A 14,883-nucleotide genomic window follows, 5' to 3' on the forward strand; every position below is an offset into this window, starting at 1 on the left:
GGCCAGGCCCAGGCTAAGTGCTGCGGGAGCACTTCTCATGACATTCTCACGGCAGCCTCCAGGGGGCGAAATTACCCCTGCTAAACAGCAGAGGTCCGTGCCGGTGCTGGGACCTGTCCTGGGTCACATGTACATTCTCACGGCAGCCTCCAGGGGTGACATTAGCCCTGCGGGGTTTGTGTTTTTGTGTTCCATTTTTTTTTTTTTTGAGACATGGTCTTACTCTGCCGCCCAGGCTAGAGTGCAGTGAGTGGCGCGTTTCTTCCTCACTGCAGCCCCAAACTCCCGGGCTCAAGTAGTCCTCCTGCCTCGGCCTCCCAAGGAATTGGCCTTACAGGTGTGAAACATCACACCTGGCCTTATAGTGGTATTTCTAAAGCCCAAATTTCTAGCACCTCTTAAAAAACTGGGCCATTTTTCAGCTCTGGGATGCATCCTGGCCGGGCACACAGCAGTGGAGGGTGAGGAGCAGCCATGCCTCTCCCGGGTGCACACCCCTTGAGGGTTACCACAGCTCCTACCACCCAGCTGCCCTCCCTCATCACCTGGGAGCTGGCCCAGTCATAGACCCTGGAGCACTGCTATTTTCTTGGCAGGAGGCAGAGCAGAGCCTGCTCTGTCCTCCACCGGGCTCCCTCTGGGGTCAGGCGGGGGAAGGGGAGGGCAAGCAGGCTAGAAGCTGCTATCTGCAGCCTGGGGGCGGGGTGGCCGGGGGTGGGTTACCTGCTTCATGATGAGGCGGGACAGGATGTTCATGACGAAGCCCCCCAGGCGGGGGTACATGGTCAGGGACTGGATGACGGTCCTCATGAGCAGCATGGGCAGGGGACTCTGCTCCATCAGCTGCTGCATCACCACGGCCAGCACCTCTGACGTGTACACGTTCCGCTCCGCAAAGCACAGGTTGGTGGCTGCGAGGAGGCGGAGAGTGGGCCTGTCCTCTCTGCCCAGCTGCCCCCTGGGAGGTGGGAGTCCCGGCCCTGCTGTCTGCCCATGTGAGGGGAAGACTTCTAAAGCCCTGATTCTAAAGCCCCTGCGGGAGACAGAAGACTGCCCCCACCCAGCAGAAGGCACACTGCAGCCCCGCCCTTGGAAAACCTGCAGGCTTGGTTCAAGGGAGAAGACATCCAACTCCAGGAAGCCCCAAACATGGGTGGAACAGGGAACCCATGGCCCCTCACTTTAAGGACGACCTTGGGAAAGATGTGTTGCCAAGCCCTGGGGGAGTGGCAGGGCCCCCCACCCCTGCTAGGGAGGGAAGGCAGCTATTGGCTTCCACCAGCCCCTCCAGAGAGAACAGCAGTCCACAGACCAGCTCGTCAGGGGGCCAAGGGACTGCCCACCCAGTCCTGACAAGGATACAGGGCTTGCGCTGGTGCTGGGAAGATGGGGGGGTGCCAGGCTAAGGGCTGTGTGGGGGATATGGGCACAATCAGTAGAGTAATAGTGAAGGGAGGGACAAGAGGAGGCTGGGGCAGGGGCATACGATGAGCCCCCAGCTCAACACCCAGTGCCAGTACCAGTAGGACCCAGAGGGTTGGCACAGCACGAGTACCCAAGGAAGACAGGCCCTGGGGTCTGTTCCCCCAGTGGGTGGCTGTGCCCCAATCCACTATGCTAATGGGAAGCCCCAGGAGCTGCCTTTGAAGCCCTTCCCCAAACACCACTTGCCATGTGAATGTCAACCAGGAAGTCTTTATTGAGCCAGAAGAGCACCCCAACTCCCCAAATCCTTGAGAGGCTAATGGAGAACAGGGGTAGGGTCTCTAAGGGAGGGGGGGTGTAGATAGGTGGGGAGGAGGCTGAATGGGCAGAGCAGAGAGTGGAGGCGAGGACCTGCCAGAAACCGAGGAAGCCCCTGCTCCTCCTCAGGGCCAGGTGGTCACTGGTCCCACCCGCTCAGCCACCTAAAGGCTCCGGAATCACCCCTCCCCTCCTCCTTCCCTGTCGGCTTTGCCCCAGCCTCCCATCTGGGCTTCCCCCGAGCCTCCGATCCATTCTCCATACAGCAGCCTGAAGGGTGTTTTGGAAAGCTCAGACCTGACTCGCCTCCCAGAGACCCTCAAGAAACAAGGTCAATTTCCCACAGCGGCCTGCAAGACTCCTGTGGGCAGGCCCCAGGGGCACCCTTCCTGATGGCGACAGCCTGACCTCCTCTCTTGACCAGGCCCTCTCCTTCGTCCCCTAGGTCCAGAACCAGCCGGCGAGCACCTCCCTCGGTCCCTGCAGTCTCCTGCTGTTGCCACCTACTCATCCTTCCTTGGTCTCAGCCTGAGTGTCCCCTTTTTCGGGAAGTCTTCCCTGATGTCCCACACCCAGGCTGGGTTACGTGGCCCCTCTGGGCTGCCCAGTCCCAGGCCACTCCTCTCAGTTGTTACTGGCCAGGGATTTCTTGTCTCTTTCCCTGGACTGTAAGCCCCGGAAGGACAGGGCTAGGGCTGTCCTTCCTGTGTCCCCAGCACTACCCAGGATGGATATGGGTGAGCAGAGGTGCTGAGTTTTCTTAATGCTGGACTACCAGTAGCAGGTCTAGTTATAGACAAGCTCCCCAGAGGAACAGGGTGGTCTATGGGGGAGTGAACAGTGCACAACAAAAGGACCGGACTTTGTGATCTGGAGCTTAGAGTGCAACCAGGAAGACTGCTGGTGCCCGAGAAGGAGAAAAACGTGGGTTGGGTGCTGGGGACACCAGCTGGAGGGTTGTCTAGCCTGCAGCATGCACGCCTGGGCGTGTTGGAAGAAAAGGGTGGGGTGGTGTAGGGTAGGCCCTGCTGAACCCTCCAGGGGCCTCACTCCTGGTGGCCTGTGTGGCCTCTGGCAAGGCCCTTTCTCCTGGGCTGAGGATCCTCAGGGGCCTGGCTCCTGGTGGCCTGTGTGGCCTCTGAAAAGGCCCTTTCTTCTGGGCCTAGGATCCTCAGGGCTTCTAATTTGGGTCCACAAATGGCCTTGGGGTGTGTGTATGTGTGAACCCCCTCAAACTGTATGCAAATAATATGAGCATACTGTCCTGGGAATGGGCTAGAACTTTCCTCAGATCACGAAAGGGGTCGAGGAATGTGAAGACCACAGCCCTGGCCTATGAGCCTGGAGATCTTTCCTCCCTGCTGGTCTCCCATGAGTGGCCTTGGTGCCTCCTGGGTTTTAATGTGGGTTTGACATTTCCATAAGCTCCTCTCTTGACCTTAAATGTTTCTCAGAGAACTTGCAGAGGAAGATTAGGAAGTAAGTCACTGAAAAGCTGTTTCAAGCTAGAACACAAAAGTAAGCAGCACAGAGAGGAAGCCCCTTCCCGTCTGAGGGTGAGAAGAGAAATCAAAGGACAGCAGTCTTCTGAGCAGAGAGGGCGACAGTGAGGGTGTCCAGCTCCGTGGGACAGGATGGCTCCTGGCCCAGAAACCTTGCTCAGGACGGGTGGAGGGGCGGGCAGTCTCAGGGGAGGTGGTCCTCAGACGCGGAACCGGCGGAGCTGGGATTCCCACCCAGGTCCGTTTCACTTCAGATTCTGTTTTTTCTACCACACCACTTAGCTTCTGCGCGGCCCTGAGTAAGTCACCTAATCTCTCTGGAGCCTCCATTTCCTGTCTACACAATGGAAGTGAACATACTCACCAAGTGGCGGACCAGCAGGCTCAGGCCTGTAGGCGTTCAGGGAGAGCCCAGTGCAGAGTGCTCAGTGAGTGGGGGCCATCGTGAGCCGGCCAGTTCGTCACCAACCCTGCTGCCCTGGAAGCAAGCTCTCCTGCCTCATCTACCCTGGCCCACAAGTGCCCTGGAGCCCTGGGTCTGCCCTGCTGCTGCGCCTCTGACTACTACTCACGGTGTGCCCTGCTTCCTTCTGTTCCTCGGGGCTAGGGGTGGGGCTACCCCTGACTGCTTTAGGCCCACTGTGTGCCAGCGCACAGCAGGTACATCAGAGTGCCTTAGACAGAGGCAGAAAAAAGTGGGTTGTAAAGGGTAAAACCTGAAAGGAAGGAAGGAGGAGGAGGGAGGGAGGGAGGGAAGAGAAGGAAGGAGGAGGAGGGAGGGAGGGAGGGAAGAGAAGGCAGGATAAGGAGGGAGGGAGGGAGGTGGCTCTCCAGAGCTCTGAGGTGGGGCTGTGAGTGACACAGTCTTTGACTTCGCAGATTCCAGTGGGGGCATGTGGGTGACTGAGGTCCTGCCCTGGCGTCGCAGGGGCCAGGCCATTGGAGTGGGGGGGAAGCGCCTCACCTTTGATGATGGACTTCATGTCGCACTTCACGGAGTCGATGTTGTGTAATGCGATCAGGAGCTCTCCAGGGTTCAGCGGGGACAAGGCCGAGTTTCCCTCACCTGCAGTGGGTGGGAGGAAGGGTGGGGGAGACAGTGCGGACGCGTAAGTGAAGAGATGGGTCTAAGTTCCCCAGATCGGGGGAGCTGCGAGCAAAGATGAGGTGCCCTCTGCTTTCAGGGCTGGAACAGGGGAAGTGACTGACAACCTAAAAAAGGGACACTGAAGGCAGCAGCAGCCCTCAGGCAGCCTGAGGTTGCCACCGTGTGCTCCTCCCCATCCTGGGCTCCCATCCTGGGTAGTGTGGGGCACGGCTGGGTCTCTCTGCCTCTGGGCTGTGCACCCCCGAGGGCAGGGTAGGACCACCTCATTGTGTGGTCCCCAACACAGACTCCAAAGCGGCACAGGGGCTCGTGGGCATTTGCAGCACAAGGCAAGATGGAGCCAGGCTACAGGCTTCCAAAAAGTGGCCGGAGCCTTCTGCTGTGTGGGACCTGGGGGAGTGGAGGGGAGGAGGCTGGTGGAGTGGCTCTTTGCTGCTTCTATTTTGATGGTTCCAGAGCCACCTGTGTGTGTGTTTTAAACCACCAGGGTCTGCGTGGAACAGACATCCTCCATTTTTTCTCTGGCACCAACCACTGGGGTAAGGGTGAAGAATCCCTTGCTAGTTTTTCTAAGTTGAAAGTTTTGCTTTTCTTCTTTTTTTGAGACAGAGTCTCGCTCTGTCGCCCAGGCTGGAGTGCAGTGGCACCATCTCTGCTCACTGCAAGCTCCGCCTCCCGGGTTCACGCCATTCTGCCTCAGCCTCCCAAGTAGCTGGGACTACAGGCACCCGCCACCACGCCTGGCTAATTTTTTGTATTTTTAGTAGAGATGGGGTTTCACTGTGTTAGCTAGGATGGTCTTGATTTCCTGACCTTGTGATCCACCCGCCTCGGCCTCCCAAAGTGCTGGGATTACAGGTGTGAGCCACTGTGCCCAGCCTCAAGTTTTCCTTTTGACTGTGTCAAAACGAAATGCCCCTGGCCCACAGCTTGAGGAATTCAGGCACGATCTGAGGAGGGGCCAGACTGGAGCCGGGCCTGAGAGGGGCTGGTGTGTGGCCAGATCCTAAAAGGGAAGATGCTGCTGGAGCCTCCACCCCCAGCTCCACGGTCTTGCCCCTGCTGTGAATGAAAACATCATACAAACATCCCAGAGGGTGGCCTGGGAGCTCGGGGACACATGGTGATGTCCAGTACAGCTGGTGTCCCAGGGAGCAGGACGTGTCCTCTCTCCCTGAAGGGGGACGCCCGCACCTTGCTTCCTGCCCCAGCACCTGGAGTGGGCGGGCCTCTTGATGGGGAGGAGGCTGCATCACCTACCATGCTGGGTGCCCAGCAGGCGGTTGAAGACTTCCTTCACCACGATGGGGTTGAGTTTGATGAGTTTAGGCAGGGCCTGGATCACCTCTTTCTACAGGGAGAAGGTGGTGGGGTGGGGGTTGAGTCAGGTACGCCCTCATTTCCCTTCTAGACAAGCCACCCTTTCTGCTCGCCCTGGGGAGCTGAGGGCAAGCTCTGGCTCACTGAGCCCCTCCTACCCTCACCACACCCTCAGGGCGGAGCTTTCTCCCCAGCTCTCACCCCATCTGAGCCCCCTGCATGTCACGTGTGTGTGCCCCCAAGAGGCATCCTGATCCTTGTCTGACAGAGGAGAAAAGCGAGTCTCCAAGGGGGAAGGGACCTGCTTGAGGTAGAGGAGGAAGCAGCAGAGCCACTGGCACCCAGGTGCCCATGCAAATGAGGCCAGGAGCTGCTCTGCATTTCCAGGGTACCCAGGTGTCAGCAGCTTCCATGACTTCTGACCACAGGAAAGGTGCCTTCTGCCCTCTGCTATGTGCCTCTGGCTCAACTGCTGCTGAAGCAACGTGCTGCCCTGCCCCTCCCAGTCCCACATGTCCCAGGTAGCAGGGACAGACGGGCCTCCAGCTCCATACCTTCTCCAGCCCATTGAGCACCGGGATGAGGAAGCGGACGTCTGGCAGTCGCTTGTGGTAGAGATCCCGGACCCGCTTCACCAGCTCCGGGGAGGGTGGCACTGCATGGAAGCAGCAGGAGGCACCGAGTTGGAGGCGGAAGGGAGCGTGGGGAAGGGTGGGCACCCAGGAAGGAGAAGCAGGCGGGTGTGCGGGAAGGGATGCCAACTTCACCCTTGGCTGCTCACGTGCAATTAGCACCACACTGTTCCAAATGGAGAAACTGAGGCCCTAGGACAGGCACAGACCCACAAGAGGTACGACCATCTGGGGACCCAGCAGCTTGGATCCCCAGGGCCCAGGGAAGGCTAAGGAAAGGGAGGAAAGCCGTGAAAGGTGGGGGTCTCCAGGGTCACCTTTGTCTGTGAGGCTATGCAGACATCGCGTGACCAGTGTCTCTGCCCCCTTAGGACAATTTTCCACCAGCAGGAGCAGCTCCGGGGAGTTCATGCCCATTCCTCGGATCTAGAGGCAGAGACAGGGATGACCAGACCCAGGGTGAGAGCTTAGGGGAGGCTCAGGTGTTGCCGGCAGGGTGGCTGCGGGGCATGCTGGGGCCCAGGGTGAGACTGGTGCCAGGGTTTGGAGGGCGGGGGAAAGGTGGGGAAGGGCAGGAGGGTCAGAGGAACCTTGGCCTCTCCCTGCAGCCTCTCCGGACATGGGCCTGCTCCAGCTCCCAGCCCTGGCCGGGCTGTCCTCCTGCAGGCCACTCCTCTGTGGCTCAGACTTGACCTGACCTTGAATGCCCACCCTGGGCTTCACTCACTGGTGAAGATGTTTCTGGCTCCACCCACCCGCTTTGTGACTTGGTTTCTCACGCGCAGCTGGCTTGGCTGCGAGCCCAGACCAGGCTCCACCTGCTGCTGCGTCCTGACCCTGCCCCGCAGTGAACACCAAACAGGAGCCAGGGTCGGGCTCCACCTTCACCCAGTAACGTTTATGCTCCTGACTAAAACTGACTGTCTCTGCCCTCGAGAAGCTCACAGCCCCGCCAGATCACTTTTCCGAAAAGTGAGATCACTTTTCCACAGTTGGCCCACCTTGAGAATGGGGCTAAAAATCTGTTTCCTCCTGACTACAAGGCTGTTATCCCCATTTTCCAGGAAAGGGCCCCACTGAACCCAAATGGCAGATAGGTGGGGATTAACATACGGTTCTCTCTCCGGTTTATCATGAAAATGTTCTGTAATCCAAAAATGTCAGGGGCAGAAAGAAAAAAGGTGGTTTCAAATCCTGCTGCAAACTGGAAGAGCAGACCTTCTAATCTCAGGTGCTAGTCTGTCACTGAGCTGCTTCTCATGTGGGCAGCCCTGTGCCTCCAGAGAGAGGGGCGGGAAGGACTTATGTTTATGTAATGACAGCTAGAGAGTCCCATTAGCAACATCGGGAAGGCCAGCTCATCAAGTGACAGTAACACAGAGGTTTATGTGCCTGAGTTCATGGACTCCTTGCATCAGCATGGAGGGACTGGAATGTCTTCCCCGTTTTTACTGACGGGCCCAAGGTCGCAGTGAGAAAGCGAGAAGTGAACGCGAGCCCAGGTCTATCAGCTCCAGGCTCCTAACTGCTGGGCCACTTGACGTTTCCTCAGGAGTGACACACAGACCACCCACAAGCTACACAGCCTGGGTCGGCCCGGGGTCACCACCCTTCGGGCTTGGCACACTCTGAGGTGGAGCAGGTTGGGGAAGAGCTGGAGCTGGGGACACAGCCCTGCCCATGGGTGGGCAGGGCCTGGTGGGCTCAGGGGCCTCACCGGCTGCTCAATGACCCTCAGCACCGTCCGCTTGATGTCGGCGATGGCTTCAGTGTACACGGCCGCCAGCTCATGGATCAGCTTGTGGTTCTGAGGCAGGAGGGCCAGGTAGAGGTAGAGACACTGCTTCACTGTCTCCTCCGTCCAGGGTGCTGCCACCTCTGACAGGGCAGGAGTGGGCATCAGATTGGCCCACACTCTTCTCCAACCCCCTCGGACCCTCAGGAACTGTCCCTTCTTGGGCAGTGGAGCCGGGGAGGGCAGAGAAGGGAGCCGGGGCTGGGGTGCTAATTGCTCTAGGGCAGGGAAATGGGGGGGACCAGGACGTCCCACCTCCAGCCTCCCCTGACTGCCAACACACAAGGCAACTAGAAGGATCTTTCTAAAGTGCGATCCTGACCCTGTCCCTCTCCGGCTCCAAGCCCAGCCACGCCTGCCCTGTGGCCTCAGAACAAACCCCCAGCTCCCTGCCTCGCACTGTCTGCCAGGTGTTGTATGGGGTGGCCCCGGCCCGCCGCAGCCCTGCTGCCCTCCATGTTGGTCACACACCCCTTCTAACAGTCCCGAGGGCCCTGGTCTCTTTGCCTTTGCATCCACCTTCCTCTTTGCCTGGTCCATGGCACCTACTCAGCTTCTGCGCCTCCCGAAGGCTGTGCGTCTCCTGGGAATGCTTCCTGGCACCTGGGCTGGGCCTCCCGTGCTGCCCTATCATGGCCCCAAGCCTTCCCATTTAATGGTCCATTTACTCGGGGTCTGAGTCTACCTGTCTGTAATCCTGGGGGACTCAGGGCTCTGCTGAGGGAACCTGCCTGAGATGGCCCTGCCTGGTCCTTCCTTGGGCCCCACCAATGGCTGGCTCTCCTTGTCCTCCAGATCTCTCTCCCTGACCCCCCAGGCTGGGCCAGGTGCCCCCTACCCTGACTCCCACAGCCCCCAGGTGGCTGTCTCAGTCCTGCCCATTCCCGTCATTGGTGTCTGAGTGGCTTCCCCACTCATCCCCTCTGCTCGCAGGGCCCAGAGTGCGGACACAGCAGCGCTCAATATGCATCTGATGACCTGCGCCCAACCTGTGTCCTTGTCAGCTCCAAACAGCACAGACGGTGGGTTGGGGTGCACCAGGAGCTGCAGGTAGTTGAGGGCAAATTTCTCCACATACTCCCGCAGCTGCTCCTTCTCATACATGCGTTTGATGAACAGCAGGGCCTGGGAGCGCACCTGAGGAGGAAGATGGAGAAGGGCAGGGTCAGGGAAGAGGTAAGAGGAAGAACAGCTATTCCTGCGAGCATGGCAACACTCATGTGAAAACAAGCCCAAGGCTGAGAAGGGGCAGCCCAGCTGTTACCAGGGCCCAGGGCTGGTCCCCGGAGCAGGAGGCAGATATCCTGGCCAGGGCCGGACCCGCAGCACCACCTCACTGCCTGCCTCTCCAGCCCATCTGCCTGTCACTGCTCCTTGCCTTGCTCACTAAGCTCCAAGCAGAGGGAGAGCTCCTCAGTTCCTTAAAAGTGCCACTCCCTGCCAAGTCTCCCTAGAACGCCTACTGCCAGCTAAACCGTTTCACTCAGATATCATCTGCCGGGAGCTGTGAGGGCAGGGTCTGGGCCTGGGCACTCTGACCCCAGCAGCAGCACATGGCCAGGGACAGGGCCAGGGCCAGGGCCAGGGGTGTGTGATGAAGGTCTGCTGAATGAATTAAAACGCTACCGGACAAGGGCTGGGGCAAAAGGCTGCAGGCAACAATGGGTCAAGGGCACTCTCAATCACAGCACATGCACATCTGTCCCCTCTGTCTAGAGCACACCCAGCTACTGATTTTCCAGGTCTCAGCGTACATGTCCCCTCCTTGAAGGAAGCCTTCCTTGAAACACCTCCCCTGCCCACCCCACAACCAGATGGTTGGCCCCTCCCTCCCCAGGGCAGCCGCACACTGCTCTGCTCAGCTGCTGAGCACGCTGTGTCCTCACTGCTGGCTGAAGCCACACCGGCTCCCCTGCTGGGCTGGGCAATGCCCTCAGGCCCCAGCACAGGACTGGGCTGCACGAGGAGCCTGTGCTGGCCACCACACGTGGACAAAGAGCAAGAGTGGGACTGCCCTTCCCAGGAGGGCAAGCGCACGTGTGTGTGTACACACGCAGGCAGACTCAAGGCACAGTAACCCTGGTTTCTAGGCAGCTTGATGCCACTGAAAATGAAAATAAAACAGACAGAAACCCGGCAATAGCCGAAAAACCACTGAAAGAAGGGAATGGGCCCAGAGAAACTTGCAAGGGAGTGTGGAAGAGGTTGGGCTGGTTCCTCAGGATAGAGGTGGCCTCTGCAAGCTGCAGGCTGAGGGCAGCCAGGAAGTGGAGGAGGGGATCACCTTGTCCTTCTCATGGGAGCTGAGGTCAAGGAGGACATGCAGGTACTGGAACTGGCGGGATGGGCGCTTGAAGATCAGGTCTCGAAGCGTGGACATGCCCAGATAGGTGCGACTCTGCAGCAAGAGGAAAGGGACCCGAGCTCAGCACACCTGAGTGTGCCTCTGGGCTCTGTCTCTCCTGCCTGCCTCTGATCAGGTACCTGGACAAAAGGGCCCGGTCCCTCATGAAACCCCCAGCCACAAGGTTTAGGCTGTGTGCCCTTCAGACCCCTCAGGGCAGGGCCCTGTCCCCTGCCCCAGGCTGCAGTGACCAGGGCCTGTCCTCACCTCATCCTCGCAGTACTTGCGGACCACCTCCAGGGCACTCTCTGTGATGAGTGGCGCCTCCAGCACAACCTTGGTGAAGATCCTGCCAGAGACGGAGGGAGGGCCATGGCTGCAGAGGAAGAGGCCGCCTGGCTCCCAGGCCCTGCTGAACTGTAGGAGCTCAGGGCCAGCAGGCCCTCCCTCAGGGGCTGCTTGTTCAAGCCCCTGGTTATAAAGGTTTGGAGGTGAACAGACCAGGGTTTAAAAGCTGGCGGCTGGATGATCTGGGCAGAGACTGCACCTCTCTGAAACTCATTTCTTCCTTTTGTCAAACAGGGATTCCTAACTTTATTCATTGAACATAAGAATGGGAGGGAATGATGGCGGGTGGAGAAGGGTGTGGGTATTTTAGATATGGTGGCCTCAAAAGGCCGCTTCCAAGTTACAGTTCAGTACACTGGTGGATGAGAAGGAGCCAACCACACATAGAGTTGAGGGAAGAGCATTCCAGGTGGACAGAACAGGAAGCACCAGCACCCTGAATTTGGCACGTTCGAGGAACAGACAGAAGGCCAATGTGGCTAATGTTCGGGGGGTAAAGCCAAAAAGATTGGGTCACATAAGGCCTCACTGGTCACAGTAAGGAGGCTGTGTTTTATCCCAAGAGCAATGGAGAACCATGGAAGGTTCCTTGTGGGAAAGTAATAAAAGGATTTATATAATAAAATGTTCCTGGAGCTGTGTGGAGGACAGATGAGTAAGCTGGAGGCCACGGATAGGGAGGAAGCTACAGAACCAACTCAGGTAGTGAATGGGGTATAGAGAAGTCTATCTCCAGGCCCATGGGTGAGCACTGTTATTTACAGATGGGAAAATGGCACAGAGGGGGAGTGACAAAGCCACTCAGAGCAAGCTTAGAGCAAGTGGCAGAGGTGGGGAACAGCTCAGGGAGTGCGACCTGGAGCCCACATGCAAAACTACAACCTTGAACGTGCCTCCAGAGTGGGAGGAGGAGAGAAGACGTGGGATGGGTTCGAGGAAGACTGACTTGGGGGGTGATGAAGAGGGAGGTGGTCACAATCAGAAAGGGAGGGTGGCACCAGGAGAGAGGGAGCCTCTCAGGGACAGGAGGGTGCAGGGTCAGCCCCCTCACCCATCCTTCTGGTCTGGTTTCTCCTGCAGGCCAGAGAGCAGGCGGATGAGGCAGTCCTCATACTTGTCCAGGGAGCCCGAGGCACCCGCAGCCAGGTAGGCGTTGTACTCCTGGTAGAGCCAGGCGAAGGCCAGATCCAGGCGGGCCCGCACATCCTCCAGGATGAAGGACAAGACCTCCGCCTTCAGGCCTGAGTTGAACTGTGTCACCAGGCTGGCCAGGATCTTTATGCGGACCTGGTGGGAGGGTGAGCCAGCATGTCAGTGTAGGGTGGGCAATCCAGGGACTCCGCAATTGTGCCCTTCAACTCCCCCCACCCAGACGCAGGAACTCTCAGAGCAGACAAGGAGTGAAGTGAGGAAGGCCAGCCGAGGACCCTTATGCCCAGGAAGGTCCCGTTTGTGTGGCAGGGGGTGGGGGTACCAGGGTGGGGATCGATCACCACAGAATAAAAATGAGTTTCTAGGAGCAGCACCCATGTACTTAAGTGCACAGAAAAAGATCCTCAAAGATTCCCCTCATTTGTGCCTTTGTCACCTTTGAAGAGAGGGATGGGGTGCAGGTGATGGCCACGGAAGAGTACTGGATCTGGATTCCCCGGAAATATTTTTCAGCTCAGGGAGTATGTTTCTATACTACTGGCTAATCAAAAATTAACTTCACAGAATGGGGAAAAAGTCACTTTTCCCCATTCTTTGAAGGTAACAGTGCCAGCAAGTGGCAGAATCAGGACAGAGAACCAGGTATATTTCTAAAGCTAAATAGTAACAGTAAGAACGTTAACAACCATGAAGAACCAAGACCACGAGAGCAGCCCTCACTTACAGAGGCCTCCCAGCACCCGCCCTGTGCACGTGAGTGCCTGTGCTCATTGCACATATCCTACTCATCACCTGGGAGGAGCTGCCACTACTGTCTCTGTTTTATGGAGGATGGGCGTGATCTGGAGAAGCGGCTGTGGGCAGCAGAGCTGGGGTCCACAGCCAGGGAGGTTTGACCCCAAGGCCAGACTCTTCGCTGGTTGTGAGGTGGATGCTTGGGTAGAGGGACTGGAAGGATGGGGTGGGGGCTAGCAGGGGCACACCTGGGCTGCCCCGCTGCAGGCCACAGCCTTCTCAGCCCGCAGGATCCGCTTCACAGCGCCCAGCTTCATGGCTTCCACCTGGGCATCAGTAAGGGGCTTCAGCACGTCGCTGAGACGGAAAATTTTCTTGCGCCCACCGGCGCCTGCCAGCCTGCGTGGAAGAGCAGTGACAGAGACACAGTAACCCAGACTGCAGCATGGGCCTGTGTGGTGACTCTCCCAACTTCAAGGACTAGGTAGGCAACAGAGATGTCCCCCATCCCCGTGCTGCCTCTCCAATTCCTCTGTGTCTCTGAAGCACAGCGTGGTGGTGGGTAAGAGGAAGGAAGAGGATGTTATTTTGGTTTTGCAGAGGGCATCTTACGGAAGGCTTCTGTGAGTGGGGATCTGAACGGAGGCTAGGACAAGATACACAAATGTCTGGGGGACCAGCTCTCCAGGCAAAGGCCCTTAGGTGGGAACAGGCTTGTGGGCACGAGTGGAGGAGGGGTGAGGGTAGCAGAAGAGAGCTCGGAGGGTAGCAGATCCCGCTCAGCTGTGTTAGTAAGACTTGGGGCTGGGCACGGTGGCTCACGCCTGTAATCCCAACACTTTGGGAAGCCGAGGCAGGCGGATCACGAGGTCAGGAGATCGAGACCATCCTGGCTAACACGGTGAAACCCCGTCTCTACTAAAAATACAAAAAATTAGCTGGGCGTGGTGGCGGGCGCCTGTGGTCCCAGCTACTCGGGAGGCTGAGGCAGGAGAATGGCATGAATCCAGGAGGCGGAGCTTGCAGTGAGCTGAGATCGCACCACTGCACTCCAGCCTGGGAGACAGAGTGAGACTCTGACTCAAAAAAAAAAAAAAAAAAAAAAAAAACTTGGGTGGGCAGGACTGGCTGGATTTTGTGGTGTGTAAGGGAGGTAATAATGGGGACAATGATGGTGACAGCCAGTAGCATTTACTACACATCAGGAACCATGCTAAATGCTTGACAATCACAATCACTTTTCACTCGAATTATCTAATCTAGTTATCTAACCATCACCATCACCACAAACTAATTTAATTATTCTTTGATCCTTATGAGAAAGATACTATCGTTATTCCAATTTTAGACATAAAAAAGGTTTTTTGTTTTTTTTTTTTTTACAGGAAAGAAAACAGCAAAGGCTTAGTGGTTATGGCACTGACTCAGGAGTCAGAGAGAACCTAGTCCAGACTTCCTTCTGTCTGCCTCTCACTTACACACACACACACACACACACACACACACACACACACACATACACACACACACGAGCTGAGAACCAGACCTTCAGGGCAGGGCTGCTGTCCTGCCCTAGCACCCAGAAGAGGACTTACCGGGGCTGAGTGACAGGGATAATGGGCTCTGGCCTCCTTTTGGCCTGCGGTGCCTCTTCCTCCAGAGGGGACATGGAGCTCAGGGAACCCACCACCGAGATGGCTTGGCCCTGGGCTGACAGGCGCCGCTTGATCAGGACGCTCTCCGTCTTCACCACCTTCTCCTCCTTGGGCTCCTCCTTGCACTGTTTGGTCTGCTCTACACCTGAGGGGGAGGCAGCAAACGGACACCCAGTGCGTCAGACCCACCTGCTCCAACCCAAGGACCTCCTGTGTGCCCGGCTCTGTTCTGAGCCTTGTACACACAAAACCTTGTTTAAATCCACACAACACTGTCCTGGAGTGGGTATTCTTTTTATCCCCACTTTTCAATACAACTGAGGCTTAAACTAGAAATGCCATTCATTGCTGGGGAGAGCAGCAAATGGTACAGCCACTTTGGAGACATGATGAGCAGTTTTTGTTTTTTGTTTTTGTTTTTTAGACTGGGTGTCACTCTGTCACCCCGGCTGGAGTACAGTGGTGCAATCAGGGCTCACTGCAGTCTTGACCTCCTGGGCTCAAGCAATCCTCCTGCCTCAGCCTCTCAGCCTCCCAACTAGCTGGGAC

The 14,883-nt window shown here is 57.4% G+C and overlaps 1 protein-coding gene across 3 annotated transcripts in view; it reads right to left on the bottom strand.

Moving 5' to 3' along the window:
- The window catches only part of SYMPK (symplekin), a 48,254-nt gene that overhangs the window by 1,768 nt on the left and 31,603 nt on the right, over positions 1-14,883 (bottom strand). For 2 of the 3 annotated variants that reach the window (XM_030797315.1, XM_030797316.1), the window contains 12 exons: positions 14,275-14,479; positions 12,928-13,078; positions 11,844-12,079; positions 10,712-10,793; positions 10,385-10,498; positions 9,090-9,237; positions 8,023-8,183; positions 6,623-6,731; positions 6,228-6,328; positions 5,614-5,704; positions 4,210-4,311; positions 724-911 (listed from right to left, as the gene is read on the bottom strand). In XM_030797315.1, coding sequence (XP_030653175.1) covers positions 724-911; positions 4,210-4,311; positions 5,614-5,704; positions 6,228-6,328; positions 6,623-6,731; positions 8,023-8,183; positions 9,090-9,237; positions 10,385-10,498; positions 10,712-10,793; positions 11,844-12,079; positions 12,928-13,078; positions 14,275-14,479 — 1,688 coding nt within the window. Of the gene's footprint in view, positions 1-723; positions 912-3,810; positions 4,009-4,043; positions 4,312-5,613; positions 5,705-6,227; positions 6,329-6,622; positions 6,732-8,022; positions 8,184-9,089; positions 9,238-10,384; positions 10,499-10,711; positions 10,794-11,843; positions 12,080-12,927; positions 13,079-14,274; positions 14,480-14,883 lie in introns of those variants that run through there. The other variant, XM_030797317.1, reaches the window with a different exon arrangement.

Source organism: Nomascus leucogenys, chromosome 17 (genome assembly GCF_006542625.1).
Source record: "Nomascus leucogenys isolate Asia chromosome 17, Asia_NLE_v1, whole genome shotgun sequence".
Classification (NCBI taxonomy): Eukaryota; Metazoa; Chordata; class Mammalia; order Primates; family Hylobatidae; genus Nomascus; species Nomascus leucogenys.